General features: G+C 38.7%; 1 protein-coding gene across 1 annotated transcript in view; it reads left to right on the plus strand.

The window, feature by feature from the left end:
- HDAC9 (histone deacetylase 9) overlaps positions 1–19,124 on the plus strand; it is a 485,060-nt gene that overhangs the window by 453,981 nt on the left and 11,955 nt on the right. Inside the window, exons 24-26 of the mRNA XM_055706591.1 lie at positions 302–435; positions 9,939–10,023; positions 15,145–15,298. Of these exons, the coding sequence (XP_055562566.1) occupies positions 302–435; positions 9,939–10,023; positions 15,145–15,298 (373 nt within the window). The remainder of the gene's footprint in view (positions 1–301; positions 436–9,938; positions 10,024–15,144; positions 15,299–19,124) is intronic.

Raw genomic sequence — 19,124 nt, forward strand, 5'->3', positions numbered from 1 at the left:
CCAAGGTGATAATGGTTAATGACAGTAAAAAGAAAGACAACCTCATGCTTCAACTAATCTCCAGCTACTAGGGATCAGCATGAGGGACATTATCTCACCTTTACCTCATACAAAATTCCATATACCTAACTCCAAAGCATCTGGTGTGGGCCATAGTCAGAAACAGGGTACTGGACTAAGTATATCCCAGGGTCTCTGTACATTTTCCATGAGCTTTCTACATTCTCATGCAGGTGATGTGAAATATACCAGTAATATCTATTCAGCTTTAATTTTTTGCACTACTGTATTTAAATACTAGGTTTTGGTCACCTAACCAAGCAATTGCTGAAGCTAGCGGATGGCCGTGTTGTGCTGGCACTGGAGGGAGGACATGACCTTACTGCCATCTGTGATGCATCTGAAGCCTGTATAAACGCCCTTTTAGGAAATAAGGTAAAACATAAATCATAGTTGGTGGAGCGAATGATTGAAGTTTGCTGAAACTCCTATCTTTGATTTTCTTTTAGTAATAATGGCATCAGTTCTTTTTTCATTTGGTATAAAAAACATGTGATTTGAACATGTTTTAGAAATGAGCAGACCTCAGATGAGCTCGTTTGGATAAATACCTCTGAATTAGAGGATTATATTAATTCTTTAGTGTTTGCCTAAATTATTCCCAGTTCAGAGTAATATTTAATACCTCAAAATTGCTTTTGGTGATGTACTGAATACTAGATTTGGCATCCTTGGTAGTGATTGGTGTGCATATCATTTATCAGGATTGGATCTTCCAGCCAACTGTCATGGAAACAAAAATGGCTTTTGCAAGGTATCTGGTAATCTTAGGAACTGGGTATTATAAAAGGCACATTTTTTGCACTATTTTGATATTTCAACTGGCATGTGAAAGAACATATTTCAGAGGCTTTTAAAATTGAACAACATTAATAAAAATGTTTCCAAGACAACAAAACAAAAAGTTTTTTAAGTTATAAATGAAGATTCAGGTTGATCTGTATGTAATTTAAATGGAGTGTGCAAGATTTGTCAAACACTATGTATAATATGTAAAAACTTTTGAGAGTTGACTATCAGACTAAGTAAGTATGAGTATGTGCTCTTTATGTACACAAACACAAAATAAGCATTCGCAATAGTGAAAATTGTTCTGTTGTCCACTAGAAAATATCTTTTCTCCTATAAATGTGATGAGAAGGAAAATAAGCTTGCAGCCAAAATAATTTATGAAAGGACAAAAGCCTTTACCATAAATTTTGAATTTTGCAAGATCTTGTTATAAAGTGCAGTGTGTTACATTTTTTCCCCAGGGGAAGTGGTAATAGCTATATAATCTCCCCAATCAAATGTATTAGTGCCAAGCTCCAAGCTAGTCTGCCAGTTCGTTTCCAGTTCAAGGCTTCATACCTATGTGAATAATGTGAAGTAATGTGTCTCCTGATGGATACTGGATAGAAGGGTTTTCTAAATATTCTTTTAAACCTTTTCTTTTCATTTTTATGACCCATCAAGAAAATATTTTTATGCTTCTTGTTTTACATTATACATGCAATGAATAAAAGATAGCTTTTTAAAAAATATTCTCAGAAGTTTAAAGTAGACATGTCAAAAAAAAAAAAAAAAAAAAAACAGAAAAAAAGCTTTCATTGGGTTTTATCTACTATTACATTTGCAAGTCCCATAAAGAGTTTTCCAGTGTGGTGACAGGCACTACTGGAAAAGATGTTCAGCAAAATGTTGGTCCTTTTATTTAGGTGCAGAATTATGGATTACAAGACCTAGCTTAAGGCATTTGACAGTCTTACTGAATGCAGCATTGCCTTCCTAATCAGCTGCCATTCCAGGGCACTCTGATATTCTCTGTCATCATCTTCCCTGTGGTAGTATCTTATGGCATCAGTGGCTTTTCATAACCCTTCTAAACCCATTCACTGAAATTTGCACTTCTGTGGAACTAATGCAAATGGTACAATGCTGCTGGTATCATGTGCCTTCCTCTGTGTAGCTGCCTGGGTCCTTTTATCCAGTTATGACCATTTGGTGGTGCTACCCATTTATGAAAACTGCCTTGTTTTGTTTTAACACTATGTCATACCCAACCTCTATTTCTGCTGTCACTGACTAACCATTATCAGAGAAAAAATATTGATTGTGAGAAAAAGGAATGGGATAAATGTACTGGAATACAGACTTTCTTCCATTTTATTTTAGAGTAATTTGAGACCGGGAAATTAGATAAACTGTGAGTCTATCTGTTTGCAAAATATAGCAAAGCAAATTTCAGGAGACAAAAATAAAATAACTAAGAATGAAGACAAACATAACCATGCAGCCATTTTTAATTCACTTGTAAAAGAACATGATCATTAATAACTTGAAACATCTCATGCAATAAGCATTATTCTCATGTGCTCTTAATCACAGCATTGTCTTCAGGGACATGCATTAAATGGTCTGGTGCAACAGAATTTCAAAGAGATAATATGCTGTGGCTGCTGAGAAAAATGCTCTAGAGAGGATGTTGTTACCAACACTACCATAAGAAACTGATGTTTGCTTAAAATAAGTTAAGGTGTTGTAGAGGAGCAGACAATAATGAGGAAGTCTGATACCTAGTTAGCAGTTAAAGATCAGCACATCTGTTGACATCTATAGATTTATGGCAATCTAATCCACATGGCCCAAAGCATACACATTGCTTGATTTCAGCATAATATTCATGAACTTGCACAGCAAATTCCAAGCAGGTTCCTGCCAAGGACAGGAAAAAAAAAAAGTTTTTCTTCAAACAACGACTCATTGTAATTTGAGGATGCATTCTTCCTTGAATGCAATTCTTTACAGGTGATTAGTAGGATAATTATAACTTATTTGCCCTTCACTTTTACAAATAATGGTATATAGTGCACCCTAGTTTAAAAACATTGGCAAGATGAACTTCATATCTAAACACTACACATGTAATTGAACTCAAATTAGAAAGGTTGGGAAAGGCCTTTGTAAGGTACTCTGCAGTTTGTCAGATGTATTTATTCATGTGCTGAGGATTAGAATTCACAAACACTTTGCAGAGGTTTCTGAAAACTTTTTCTTTTCTTTTGTTGTTTTTGGCCAAGACTTGTCAATACAGAAATTCACTACTTCATATGTTCTATTACCAGCAGAATAACATTTTTTAAAAAAAGTGATTGTAAAACAACTTCCAACTTTCATGGAGAGCTGGTCTGATATGAAGAAGTAACATCAAACTTACAAGTGCAAAATGCTTTCTTTTCTTAGTTTGTCTTTGAACACCAAGAAGGAAAACAAGTTGACATCCAAAATAGATATATTTTGCTCTTATTTTTATGTGGCTTGTAGCACAGTGATCTGTTTAGCAAGATAACTTACTCTTCTCTTACGCAAATGCAAGTGAAGCCACTAGGAAAAGAATACACTATCAAGTTAATCTTCTTTAAATAATTTGAGCATGGCAAAGGAAATTCCTGCATACAGTTGTTGATTTTGAAGACTAACCAAAAAAACTACTCAAAAGGTCTCTTCTTCTTGGAAGAGATAAGGATTTGAATGAGCTATCGGCCCCATCCATTTGGTGCCAATACTTCCGAACTTCTCTGCAGAAGTACTTTTGAACAATAATTTCAAATTTTGACAGAATCACAATTGGGATTGTAATTGTTGGTTTTCTCTGATTGGAAGTACTTACATTGTTAATTGCCTCTAAGACCCAATTCCCTAAATAGAGGTGCCTGGTGCCTTTTTTAAATACCTTAGGGTATCCAGGACATCAGCACAAGACTGGTAGATCTAACACAGAACTTAAAGATCCACACCCTTTCAGAGAGGCAACAGGAAAGACACCCTATAGTATCTGAAATGGCTCATCTGGTTTTGTGGTGTGAATGCCTCCTTAAATGAGGAAAAGACTAAAAAGAAAATTGTAGAATTAAGGGTAATAATAAATTTTATAGAAACAAAATTATTCGTTAGAAAGTTTACACATGAAATTACTTTTTAAAAAAAGTTTTCAAGATCTTAGGTTTTCTTGTCCATGCTTCTGTGTACAACAAGAAAATTTCCATGTCACTTTGAGAAAAATCCATTTGACCATTTGTAGAGCTAATTAGAAGCACTGTAGGTTATCTCCTTGGAAGGAAATCTTTCCAGGAGGTGAGAAGAGATTAAGCAGCTGGATTCCCTTGAAATCCAAAATGAAAACATAGAAATCCTTCTGGAAGGCAAAAAGGCAAGATGAGCATCAGTTGCTTTAAAATATCCCTGAATTTTCTCGGCATGATTTGAGAACTGGTTCATTGAAAGAGCATCTGTCCAAACAAAGGAAATGGTGGATTCAGATAATTAGAAAAGATACATTGCTGAGTATTTCTGAGATGATGATACACTCTTGTGCTTAAAATTCAATTCTTTCATTTATTGTGATACTCTTTAAATGATTCTACAGTTTTTCACAGATTGTTCATATAGTTTCAAATATTTATTTTTAAGGCACCTAAAGACATACGTATTACTCCAATTAAGAAAACCATTAAATGTTAAGATTTGTATGTTATTGCAAGAAGCGTGTGTAAATTGGGTTGAATATTGAGATTTTTCCCCAAAATCTTTTTCATGGAGAATGGAAATTCCACACTATTTTGTCTGTCCTAGCTTCAGTGCTATAAAGACCTCTGCTATGCCTTTCGATGCCAGGTGGTGGTGAGTAAGGCTTCTCTGTGCATGCAAGCATGGGTTCTGGTTTCTTTCCTCCACATTACTTTTGAAGAGGCACTACTTGGATTTAAGAAGCCCTCAGGGATAAGCTTTCTTTTAGTTCAGTATCCTAAACCCTGCAACTTATTTTCAACATAACTGCATTCAGTTGGGGGTTCTTCTGCAGCCAGAGTAAGGAAGGATTCCTTCAAGCACAAAACTCTTTGAGTCAAAACTCAAGAATTTAGTTCTTCTTTCATGCCATCTTTTTTCAGGCAGCTAGATGGGATATTTCTATGGTGCATGGAAGTCAGTCTAACATAATGGTCCCTCTGATCTGTCTACAGGTTTGGGCAGCATCTCTTAGCTCTACGTGGTACAGCAGTTTGCCGTGATCTATAATAAGTGATAATTAGTTGCAGACGGGGTCATGCTCTTCTTTGCATAGAGGAAACAGAGAAGTGCAGTCCACAGTGTGCTCTGCCCAGCAGGACCCTGCAACAAAGGCACAGAGAGGATACATGTCTGCTCTCATTGACTGTGGCGGCCAAGGCTGAATTTGGCCCTAAGTGCAAAAACATTTTTAAGTGACTAAATTTAACATCTTCTAGTAAATATTCTTCTGGCTTGAATTTCAGTCTGAAGCAGAATTTGACAAAACATTGTGATTGGTTGGCTCCCAAGCATGCTTGAAAACTTATACCGGACAATTTTCTTGCAGAGTGTGAAGTATGTGCTTCTTTCTTGCAATCTGTTGAGCTGGCATTTAGGAGGGGATGGTAATTTAAGTGGAAAGCTTGTACTCTGCAGCTTTCCTGCTGATGATGAAAAGTTGGCATTTTCTCCTTTGTGGAATTCAGTGTGAATCTGGGGCTGCTTGCCAGCTAGGCAGTGAGCTCTGCCAAGAGGGCCTGGACTGCGTTAAAAGGGGTTATTTACCAGAACAGGTAAGCATTTCTCTCTCCAAAATGGAAATATTCATGGAAGTGAATATGGCCTGAAATCAATTTTAAATTACATGGTAAACTTAGTCACAATCTCACATCCTCATTGTTAATCTGAGTCTAAGCCCAGAAAATAATTAACACTGAGTCTAAGACACCTGTCAACTGCTGCTTGCATAAACCCAGAGTCCAGAGATTGGCCCAGAAACAGAGAATTAGATGGGGTAGGAAACTAGAGCAACGTATGTGCCAGAGGTCGGCATGGTGACATCAAAGTCCCCAAGGTGGGCATTGCTAGTCAGGAAGTGGTTTGGCTAAGGAAACAGAGAATATTCTGATTCCAAAGTTACATAATTCCAAGGCATCCCTTGGTTTTCTGGGATTGATAGGTGCTAATGGTCCTTTGTGCCTTTGAACGTATTCCCTACTGAAGGATGACTTATGTACCACATTGAAATTGTGGATCACAATACCTGACTAAAGTGCTTATATATAAACAGAAAGTGCAGAACCTTTGAGAAGATTACTGAGGAAGTACTGAAGAAGAACACAGAGGACCTGTGAGATCTTTGAACTTAGTCCTCTGTAATCACAGGCAACCCTAAGAGCACCATTCTTCCTGCACAGTGTATCTGGGGAAAGGAGTTTGTAATGCTTCCCCTTCCTCTGAGGAGCCTGCCTGCCTTCTCCCCTTCCTCTGCTTCTTTCAGGACTCTCCATGCTCCTTACCTTCTATTGGCAATCGTCTCACTGCATTCTGCAACGATCTTCACTGAAGGTAATCTTGGTGCTTTAGAACATGACAGTGCTAAGAACAATGCAGATATTGATTGATTTTCCAGCTCAGTACAAACTACTGTAGTGTCAGATTCTCTCCACATTCCCAAGGATCAATTCAGATCACTATCTGGGCACATGAAATTTCCATCATTAATTCCTTCTTCAAGCATTTGTTGATATGCCCCTGAAAGACTTTGGCAGCCCAGTAGTTTTTGCCCTTGCCCATTTACATTGTTTCTTCTACATTGAAAGTAATTAGTGGACACAGTTTCTACTTTCATCTGCTACTTTGGGCACAAAAGCCCAATTCAGACACATAAAAGCTTTGAAAATGTGACCCTTTGTGTCTGGTCCAAACTGTCTCTCCCGTGGTTTGGTTATTTTTGCAGACTTGAGCTATTCTTCTCTGTAAGATTTCTTTCCTGACAGTGTATTTCCAGTGCTCTTTTCAGCTTCCTTTCTGTTAGCCTCCAGAATTAATGGACTTTACAATCTGAATGCCAGTAAGTGTAGGCGGGAAAGTGATGGTGCCATATATGCCAGGTGTAGAGTAATTTCTTTTGTTCACTGTTGGATCTAACTGCTGATATTTTCCAGGGACACCCCTATGACTGTACAGTTGTATCCAATCAGTGGATAGCTGCCAACAGAAATCATTCTTTCAAATGTAGACACTCTCATTTCAAAGTGTATAGAAATAGCTGCCATAACCCACTGGCTTTATTTCCAGTGTTTTTGTAATGGTACTGTATTTTGGGCTGAGCAGGGTATATGATGTAATGAATTTACTTGTGGAGCCTGATAAGGTTTCCCTGATATGGAAGACAATCCAAGGTCTGTCTGGCTGTCCCTAAGGGTAAGGAGGCAGAATAGCTCCGGAGCAGAGGCCAAGCTTGGGATACAAAATTAAAGTTTTGTGGAAAAAAAGAGTTAAGGAAATGATCAGTTATGACTACTATACTCACATCACCTACAGATCTGTCAGTAGAGCTAACAGATGGAGTAATGATTGGGATAACTGTTGGACATTTGACCTTTTTTCTTCTTTTCTTTAATGACTCATCAGCTTATCCTTATTTCTAAAACCACATCTGCCATTTCTAAATATTCATCTGATGTGTCTAGATATTCAAATACAGCCTACTCGTTAAAAAAATATTACTGGACTGATAAATAAAGAGGTGTCATTGATATATTAGGAAAAATCATGACTTCTTTTTGCTCCTGCAAAAATCCAGCTCTGAAGAAGCCAACAAAAAATTGACCTTTTAACAGGAAATCTCCTCTAGCTATCTATACATCATTTGCTCCCAGCTTAATAATTGCTACAAGAGGTCTGCAGAAAGAATCTCAAGGTACTCAAAGGGCAAAACATGACACAGCTCTCATATCTTGCAGTCTGGCAATTCCATACCTTGTACTATATTATTCCTACTGTTATAGCCTAGAGCTATTTTGTCCTGTTTCAGGGGGGAGAACTGGTCATCAAAGCCTTAGGAAATCGTCAAAACAGAACCTTAAGCTACTGTTTGCTTCCCCTCCTGTCTTCCTGCACCCAGTACAACCAAACAGAACTTCAGGATTTTTTCTTTTCCTGGCCAAATGATAGTTTAAACAGAACATAACAAGTGATAAAAGAATGTGTTATTTATCTACATAGCCCAATATATGAATTATTAAGATTATTATATAGATTATTATTCTAAAATGTGTAAAGTTCGACCTGTTGGTGGGCATTTTTGTAAATTTGCGATTTTCCCCCAGGTGCCTGCAAGTGTTACCAAATAGAGTAAGCCATGAAGATCATGAAGTAAACGTCGTTTAAGAATTGCAAACGTGTCTGCAAATATTATTTCTACTATAATTCTTCTCTTTATCGTAACCCATGGTACACATTAGATAGCAACAATCTCCCTATGCAGTTTGGCCTCCTTGGTGACCAAGCAGATTTGGGACCCAGTCAGGTCCTACCAGCACTAGTCTCTGCACACTTGTTCACTGTGCAGAATGGAGTGATTTATGCTGTTTGAAAACAAAACATAGTGCTATTGTTTCTAGCCACAAGAAAATCTTCCAGCTGCAATCCCATATGGGATTCTACGGAAATAATGACATGAACAGCCCTATTCATTTTAGTTACCAAGGCTCCAAAAGACTGGTGATATTTTCAATGTCTTTATCACTGACAGGCATTCACTGCTGATTGTGATGGTAGGGTCCCAGAAGTTCTGGGATTTGTAGCTGAGCTTGCTTAAAATAGCACCACTAAAGGAGTATCTACACTGCAGTTACTTCCCAGTTTGTGTACTTGGATCAAGGCTGATTTTATCTAGTTGCTGGGAAGCAATGCAGCAGTAGCAACCTGGAGGACAATAAATGATGGCTACTGAACTATTAACTTCACAGAGGAAGCTCCTTGGGTGGGCTTCGCTTGACCTAGTTTGAAGTAGACCCAGGCATGCTTAAAAGAGTTTTGTCTGCAATACAGATGTTTCATGTCAATGGTGGTTGAACTTCCTTAGTTTTAGAGAGGAGAGATTGGTATTGATATCACTCTCCCTTGTCCACCTTGACACAGTTGCTACTCCTGGCTCCACAGGAAGCATGCCTCCATACCCAGCCTCAGCAACCTATGCAGGGAAGTGGAAAAACTGGCTGGACTCTGAGTATAGGTCAAGGAGAATATAGTTATTACAGTAGACAAAAAGGCATTTAGTCCAAATAATCTTTTACCCTTTTTCTAGGAGAAAATGTATGGGAAGTGGACAAAAAAGCACATGTGGATGAATTTCAAAACACGCTTTTCTTGGTTTATCTATCCATTGCAGGGCAAAAATAACTGTGCAGTAACAGCACACTTCCTTGTGCTAATTTACTGTGATGCAGTCCTACTCAAAGAACATACAACTAAATCTGTCTAATTAAAATATAGCTGATGATAAAAAAACTTTCTTAGAGAACCCTTACTGCTGATGTGCATAACCATTTTTTATCTACTACTGTATTTGAAATGAATGCAAAGCTAGTAAAAGCAGCTGTGTTTTACTGTTTTCCCCTATAAATCTTAAAATGTGTAAAATGGGTAGATACAATAATACCAGAAAAATAAAGATAACAGAGTGCACACTTCAGTTCCAGTGTGGCTTCAGCAACGTTTTGTTTGGAGTGCCCAGCTGCATATACAGACGCAGTGGAATTTGGTTTGTGAGGAACCTACAAAAATTACACAAATAACTAGCATTTTTTTAATGAATAATACACAGACATGCACCTGCTTCAGAGACTCCATAGATTAGTCTTGCAGCCAATAGAAAAGCCCCTTGGAATTCAATTACATGGCTGGAAAACAGAAAACAATCATGGCTATACTTTTAGAACTGATACCAGCAACATGTTAACCAGTTCTTGGGCTGAGCTTTTCCTGAGGATTAGATTGTTTCAGTTTGTTTTACTTCCCTGTGGCTTATTGAAAATTTATATTATTCTATTCTATTCTTGCAGCTGGAGCCTCTCCCAGAAGATGTTGTGCACCAAATCCCCAATATGAATGCAATAGCTTCTTTAAAAAAGACCACTGAAATTCAAAGTATGTTTCTCAGTTTGGGTTGGTGGGTTGGATGGTTTGGGGTATTTTTAGTATTAATTGATGTCATAGATCTCATTTTTTCAGAGAAAAGAGTAGGAAAATGTTTTATGTATAAACCAACATGCTGTGCCTACCTAGTATGTATGTATATATATAGAGAGAGGTATGCTTTTATTTTTGTTTCTTTGATATCTCTTTGTTTCTGCTATGTATTTAGCCCTGAAAAACTAACCCATTTAAATTATTTAGAGCTTTCTGATTCCTGAATATTCCCAAATCTTTACATTCCAGAGACACTTGGATGAAATAGGTGTTTGTCAGTGAGGGACAGGAACAGACAGGTAAATTAGAGCTCTAACAGTGTATTCAGATTCTGTTTGTGCAGCCGTTTACAAGTTACTCACTCTGAGACATATAGGAGATTGAGATTAAGTTAAAATGCTCAAAATGGGCACTGATCCATGGAACAATGCTAAAAAATACATTATTTTATTATGTTTCTGGTGCAGAGGGTAGTTTGCTTTACTTGTACCTGACCCCAAACCTTTACTGCCCAGATACTTTAGGGCATTTGCTCTGGTCTCACTGAAGAAAGTTCTCTTTGCCATCAGTTACCTTAATCCAACTGAGCAGACTTCCCTTAAACTCTCTATTCTTCTGCTCCCTGCCATTTTACTGAGGCAGTGGGAGCTTCCTGACTTCTACTGTTTGCTGGCTCCTTAACAATAACAAATGGATAACAAATGTTTTTCTTCATGTTAGATGAATCACAAATAATTGAGATTCATCTGTATAAAATAAATGCAGTTTTTTAAAGGGACATCATGTATTACCCACTGATCATGCAGTACTTATCAATCTGATTTTGGTTTTAAAGTGACAAAGAAAATTCACTGTAGGTATATAATTCATCCTTCGTATCTAGTAGGCACCTAGATACGCAAATGCTCTGAGTAAATCAGCTCTATATGGTAAATTCCAGGAGGTCATTTTTGCTGAGTCATATGTTCATGTTCATGTGTTAGTATCTTGCTTAAAATTCCCTGTTAAGAAAGTGTTAATGATTTGGAAGGAATCAGCAAGGTAAGGAAATTCATGTACTATGCAAGACAGAGCAGATTTGCAAATTATAAGGACAAAAAGCTGTACAAAGGCCACAGCCATGAGGGAAGAATATGCAATTCTGTTTGAAATAAGACATGTATTTAATGAAAAATGGATCTGGGAAAAAAAAAAAAGAGAAAAAAAAAAAGGTGAACTGAGAAACATAAAAGATAATACTGACTCTAGAAAGGCATAGTGTCTTACTAGAAATACACACAAATGATGGCAGTTCAGACAGAATTGATAGATTTAGGAACAAATGTATCTAAAAACATAACCCAGAGTTCTGCAGAGTGTCTTAATTTTGCCACACTTAGGTTTGAGCTGGACCGCTACAGTCATGGCGGTGCAAGGGGGCAGTTCTGAAACCTAACAGGCTGCTCAGGGTTTGGAGTTATTTATACACTATATTCTGGCTTTTCTTTCAGCTATTGCCCCTAAAGTTATGCATACCTCATTTTGTCTGGAGAGAAACCGAGTATTAGAAAGGAATATGCTTGGATAGCAGAAAGGAGCATTGAGGAAGTTCAGTGCAGCCTTATGGAGGATATATATTTAGATGGAATTAAGAAAAGCAAGCATGCGTTGATTATTATAGGGAGTTATGCAGGCTGAAAAGCTTTATGCTATGGAGTAGCAACTCAAGATATACTGAGAAAGCCTGATTAGTTTGGATGATTGCTTGCATGTATAATGGGTCTGTATTTCTGTGATCCAGCTTTCATCATGAATATTAGCAATATTTTACACAAAAAAAGTCTCTCCTCTGTGTTTGTTGCAAAAAAATTGAAAGTACAATACTTAGACAATGAGAGGAAACAACTTTTTTCTAACTAGAATGGAATTTTTATAAATGTTTTGTATGTGACAGGGATCCAAAGCTCCTTTGGAAATGTAATACATTTGGAAGTAGTAGTTCCCACACCCATGTAATATGCTATTTCTAAACAATCCTGTTCACTAGCTTGAATACCACCCCCAAATGTGTTTTTTTTTTCCAAGCAAGCCATGGCACGACATGTCCAAATCTATTTGTGAAAGGCAATTCCAAAAGCCTGTAACAGTGACAGAAACATTCACTTTTATTATTTCCTGGTAATAATCAGTGCTCCCACAAATCTTTGAGGAAGACTTAAGCACATTTTCATGCTGAAAGCCAAAGCATACCTAGAAGACTGATTTGGTTTCATTGTTTGTTCTTGCAAGCCGTGATTGCTCAAGTTTTGTATGAATGAAACCAGCAGTATGCTTCATTCTTTCCCTTGAGCCCCACCAAGTTCTTCTCAATGAATGTAACAGGACCGGTAGAATTTCACATTCCAGTATAGCACAGTAGAAATGGCATTTTCAGAGATGTGAGCAGTTTGAGGCAGATGCTTTTTGAGCTCATTTAATTGTCAATCCATAGCATACCTAGGGTTTCTAACAGAGCTCCTTTGCAGCTGGCATGCTGTGATTGCCTCTTCATTCCACAAGACCTTGCCAGCCCTGCATGGTTTGTGTTCAACACATGAATGTTGTCCGGTATCAAAAGAAGCTTGCAAAGCTGTTCTGCTTACCACAGGTGTTTGTAAAGTACAGCTTTCTGATTTCAAAGAAAAATCTACCATTGCTTTTTCACAAGCATCAGAAAGTCCTCTTTGCATGAGGTACCCACTGCTACCTGAGCACTGTTCCTAACGGGGACTGCTTTAAAATGCCCTCCCACAAACCACACACACCCTGCCATGTATTCCCCTTCTCCAAGACCTTCCACTGCAGCATAGGTGCTGCCACCTGCTTCCTGGCCTGACTCTGCTCTCCCTCTTTATTGCTGAAGCCCCTCTCATAACAATTCTCAATGCAGGGAAACAAGGAAAATCAATGATCACTTGGGAGTGAAGGGCAGTTAAATGGGCACAGAGAGCCCACTAATATGCTTGAATTGGCCCTGAGTTTTAGTGTTACAAGAAAGTCAGGATTCAGGGGGCAGCTGGTGTGCAAGCCTGTGTGTGAATGAACGAATGCAATGTAGCAATCCTCACTGATGCTGTTTTATTGTTGCTGCAGGAGAGCAACACAGTGGTAGCTGGGTACTAATATTTTATTTTATGAATAAGAGCCCTTGAAAACTCCAGCAGTGAACATGGGTTCATTTCTTTTATAGGCAAGAGGGGGTATTATTCCCATGCCAACAGATTTGATTTTCTTGCACATCTGTTTCTGCAACAAAAACCCCACCCACTCTGCAAACATTTAGCTCATAAATTATAGGGTTGAATTGGGTGTATATTGCAAAGACTGACTTTTGCACATATGATCTGTGAGAACATTGTGGAATGCTCATATAACTTTTTTGTTTGTTTTTGGTGTACTTTTTAATGAACAGAGAATATGGTCTCTGAGCACAGTAATAATAGAGAATATTTTTGTCTTGTTTTTATAAAATTTGCCAGGCTCCAATCATTGAGCCTACTGTTATGTACATAACTTTTTAGCTGTGTCTTTCATGCTTTTGGAGCAAAGCCAACCTCCTAACACTTAATCTCAACTTTGTAGGATACTTAATACACTTTACATTTTATCCCCAGAAGGTCCCCGTTATTTAAAGATTCTGCTAACTACTCAAACGTGCACACTATTAGAGTTCAAAGAAACATGCTAGCCATGCTCACGGGTTGTTCTTGCAGATTGACTTGGGCTTTCATCTTGCAATGATGTTTTTGAATAAAGACGTTTTCAGGCTTTATTGACAGCTGCTTTCTCACTGGAAGGAAAAGTTCATCTTTCGAAAAGCCTGAAACTGTGTCAAGAGCTGCATTACCAAAGAGGGAGTTTTTAGCAGCCTTTGTGCAGCACAGACAGCACCACCGCTGGCCTGGCCTCCCAGCTGTCAAAGCCTCCAGCTACCCTCTGGATAAGCACCTCGACTCAGCCCACTGCCCAGCTGCCAAAATCCTCCTTTTAGCCCTCAGAAAAGTCCCCTACTTGATCCCCTCTCTTTCACAGCTGTTGAAGCCCTCTGTCTAATTCCCAGATAAGTACCCTGATCCAACCTCTGCAGCAGCTGCTGGAAGCTTCTTGCTAAACACTGAATAAGCTCTGGTCCAGAACTCCCAGCCTTCCCAAAGCTCCTAATTTCCAGGTGTCATCCACCTGGCAATTAGCAAGTGCTCAGTGGATTACTGAACTGTAAGAAATATATATTTAAATTCTTACTTATTCACCTGGTTACGGCTAATCAACCTCTGTTTCTTAATAGCACTGCAATAGCAGACTATTTTATATGTTGACGATGAGACACCTGCCATCATTGTTTGCATTGCCTGAGAAACTTCTCACTGTCTCTTCTGTTGCAGGCAGAAAGCTGAGAATACTCATGCTTTTAATCCACTGCTGTGTTTTTACACAGCAAACCAGAAAGCTCTATTCCTTATGCTATCTGGTGGCTTTCCAGCAACAGCCAGTTCATATATGAAAGTTTTAAATAAATTATTGTTCTAGTATACGCCCTGAGGTTGGAGGAGAAAGAACATCCAGGACTAACAAACCTGATTGTTCTGGCAACATCACTTCAGTCCGAGTTGGCATTTCTGACTTTTTTCCTTTTCCAGACAGTGCTGTGTGAGTACTTTGTACAACAATGTTCAATTTTTAGTCCTGTTTGCTGTATATGAATCAACTGTCTGCCACGTCAGAGCTTCCAGGTATTCAATCTGCCCTGAACTCCCTTCACCTTGCAGAGATAAAGCAAATAGCCTGTCTGACAGAATGCATTCACTAGTCTATGTGTTACTCCTCCAGTTTATTACCTTCTGGGGAAGGGTGTGACACAGCCCTTGGAATGAAAGCACTTTCCAACTTGGCATTCTTAGGTTCAGAAATATACCTCTTCACTGCAGTCTGAAATTTCAACTGTACTCCTTACACCACAGTGATTTTAAATTATAATCACTCGGTGTTGAACTAAGTGATTACTATGCTTGTACCACCATGCTAGCTAAAATTCCCATAAATTATTATGTGTGTTTTCCTTAGGCAAGTACTGGAAGTCTGTGGAGCCATACTCTGTGCCAGTGGATTGTGCTCTGGCTGAGTCTCAGAAACGAGAGAGGGAGGAGACAGAAACAGTATCTGCTATGGCCTCTCTTTCAGTGGATGTTGAGCAGTGTATCCCTCAGGAAAGCAGCAGGTAAGCGTATGCGGTTATTGTAGAGAGGAAGGCTTTTGCTCCAGCCAAGTGAGATGAAGAAGACAGTTAGACTAAGGGTTGTTTCAAAATTATCTGCTAATTGAGGTACCTGGAAATTTTCATCTTTGGATTTGAGCTCTCTTACTTGGCCACTAGAAGCACAGGTATTCTATGCTAGCAGATATTTTTTTGGCATGTGTAATTCTTTACTAAGGTTCATGATTAGTACAAGAACCTTGTTTTCTTCCCATGTCTAGTCCTCTCTACTACATAAAAAGTCCAATATCCATATGAGGAAAATAGAGATGATCAAGTATAATCAACCATATTCTTCTCATTGGAAGCTGTTCAAACCTGGTTTAGCTTTAATTTTCTAGGATGGCATTTAACACATGATCAGATATATTTAATAAGGATGGACTTAAATCATTATTAAATGGTATTAGACGGGCATTAAATGTTACTTCCATGGAAGCAATGGAACGGTGCCAATATAAAACTTAAAGCCAACCTGACCAGGATTATGGCCAACATTCTCAGTGTACCAAGATGAAGGTACACCAACAAAGAATGAGAATGCTGGGGTTTTCGAGCTTGCCAGCTGCTTTTTACATCAATGAAGATTGCTTTCAATTTCACGATTTGAGAAAATGATACAGTAACTGCTGTTGGGTTTTTTTGCCAATTAGAGATGAAAAAAATTCATAGCCACTGAATACTGTGTCATCTACAAAACTATTTCTTCGAAGAGCTGTTAGGAATCAGAAAAGCAACTCCAGAAGTTCTTGGAGTTTTCTATTTACTTGTTATAGGGACAAACTTTCCTGGCCTTCATCAGCAGAGGAAGACCCAAAATGCAGTGGAACCATTCAGTTTCCATGACACAGAGAAAACAGGGAAGGGAGGAGGAAAGGAGTAAAAAGCCTTATAAGGAGACTCACCAGCTCCCTGCAGGCTGTGGAGCAGAGCTGTGTAACAACAGGAGAGAAAGGAGGGAGCTGTGGGTAGGCAGAGCGGTGGTGGGAGGGGAGCCAGAAGGATCCATGGCTCCTACATCGTGACAGCTACTTGTCTGATTTGGTTCTTGCCTCCCACGTTGACTCTTTTAATCAGAACTGATCTGATAGGCATCTGGGGGGCTAGTGCGGTGCTAAAAGCTATGGATGCGTTTGGGAGCGAATGTTTCTCACAACAGTGGGAGCGCTCATCTGCCAACGAGTTAATAGACGTGGCTCAAAGGGACACACAGGGAGCAGAGCTAGCTAGTAAAGTTCGCAGTATTTGCATAATTACCTTTCTGATTGTAATTATACTTTAATATACTATGGCTATCATTGTGCTAGCATTATTGCAAACAATTCCATAAAAGCTTAGGGAAGAATCTATGGTGAACGAGAGACATATTTTAGATTTGTGAGAGTCTAATCAGGGCTCAGCTAAGGAATAATGTAAGGCTCGTCATACAAATTTGTGACAGTTAATAGACACTTCTGCTAACCAGGGACAGAAAGGTGCCTTCTCATGTACGCATATCTCTGAAATTTAAAGAATTTTAGTTAGTGTTGGAACCAACGCAGTCAAACAAAGCAAAGCTTTAAATTGTCTGGAAAAGGGTGTGGTTAATTTTGTGTATTTTTACATTGCTCAGAATAACCAAGAATTGTATTTGTTATAGCCTCCACTCACTTAAAAGTACAACCATTGAGAGCAACTGCTGATCCTACATGATTTGAACAAAATAACCCTTTGACTAACACTGCACTTAATTATTGTATTTATTACCTACCTACTGATAACCTGTGACAGTTTCCACCCATTCTGAAAACAGAATTTCAGGGCAGAGCTGAAAGAAATGGAAAAAAACGGATGTGCTGAAATGTACACAAGTGGGATTCATGTGGCTGCCAGATTCATTACACTTCGTCAGTTCTGGACTCTTATAGGGACAAATCCGTTGTGATGAATTGTTCTGTGGAAAAATGGCTTCGTTTGAAATATCTTCTGTGGTGCTGCAGAGATTTTTCTGCAGCACAAAAAAAACCCTATGCACGCATGCGTTCCTAAGTCTGTTTCCACATTCGTAACCCACAAAGAAGTCACTCGAAGCCAGATTACCATCAGAGAGCAACAAGACAACATAAGTGCTGTCCCACTGGGCCAAAATTGATAGTTTGGTTTTCTGAGGCTTTGGGACATCGTTCTCTTTGTTTTCTTCCTGCTGAATGTAAGGAGGAATATGGAATCCAAAATGGTCACCCAAAAGGTCTGGTTTTGAGGGTCCTCTGAGCTGCAGGGAGACCTGAGAGGACCTGGCTGCACTTTGAGCATGAATGAAAGTCTGGCACGGGATCATAAATCCAGGGACTGATTTGACATTGCATGCTCTTCTTTCATGCCAGTATAATTTCATTCATTTCACAAAAGCATGCCCTTCATTTCATAAGCATATACCAACACAAACTGCAGTCATGTAGTGGTAAGTCCAACTTTGCTTTTTCACATTTGTTGTGTTTGTTGTAGTTAAGGACCAAGGAAGTAACACTCCTTCTCCAGACCCTTTCTATGACAAACGGCAGGGCTGCAGGGGCATGAGGAGTCATCTGGGCTCTCAAGCCCTCTTGGTAAGGGCACTGTAGATGTGCTCCTCCTCCCCTCATTGCAGATGGAAGCCACCTTCTGAAGACCTGTTGCAAGCCTTTGCATTAAATGTTTGTGACAGTGTTTGCATTAAGTTGTGACAAGCAGGGCAGGATCAGAGCAGAAAGCACTGTGGCTGACAGGGCAGTCTGAAGGGTTTCTTCGTTATGCCAAGGAGCCAATTTACTTTCTCTTAATCTCACCATAGTCAGCCATGTCGATAATTCTGACCTACATCTCTAACCCTGTTTCAGTGAATTGACAGTAGAGATCCTGTTGACTTCAGCTTTGGATGGTCAGGACTCCAGACGAAGAAAGCAGCAGCAAGAGCCTCTTTGCAGGAAGCTCTTGCCAGTTATGTTGGAGGATATATTGGTGTTTGGAGTGAGATGACTCACTTTAAACTCAGATTTTGGGTAAAGCAGCTCTTTTCCTGGCCAAGTCATATCTGACTCATTTACCACTGATGAATAAAGGATAAAATGCTCCTGGCTAAGGTCCATCTTAAGTATTTCTCTTTCTTTCTTCTCTCTTTCTTTCTTTTCTTCAAGTGACAGTGCTGATTATTTTTTTATTTTATTTTCTCTGGCAGATTAAATGAAGAAAACCGTGAAAAGCTGCTACGCTTTTGGTGTTTTGTTTTACCAAAGCACAACTCTGCATTTTAAAGTCCAATTGAAACTTGATTATAGACTTCAGAAGAGAACAGATATAGAAAAAAGAGTTTGTGGATAGGAAAGAAAACATGCATGTTGCTAACAGATTTAAATACAGATGCAATTAAAGGAACAGGCATGCCTTATAAAACACTTCTAACTACCGTAACGTTTGTGTGTTGATAACTGCTTATTACCTATGTGACATACAAATTTAGCTGTTTAGAATTTTGTTTTGGCCAGGCATCCATTTCAGAAATCGTGCTATGAAAATATTCAGTACAATGTGTTCCTGATACATTGGAGCTTCTGTATGTTTCTTCTTAAAATGGAAAAATAAAAGGGTGTGGAAGGAGATCTCTTGCACTTACTATTTTTACAGAAAACAGTAAATCTTGAGAATTACATTTATCAGAATTTAACTTTATGGCCCTCATTCAGCTGAGCATAGATTTTACTCAAATGGAAATGAAAACAAAGTGTAATTTTCAGATATTACTCTTAGTGCTACAGAGCTGCCCGTTGCAGTTTCA

The sequence above is a fragment of the Falco cherrug genome, chromosome 4 (genome assembly GCF_023634085.1).
Source record: "Falco cherrug isolate bFalChe1 chromosome 4, bFalChe1.pri, whole genome shotgun sequence".
NCBI classification, from domain to species: Eukaryota; Metazoa; Chordata; class Aves; order Falconiformes; family Falconidae; genus Falco; species Falco cherrug.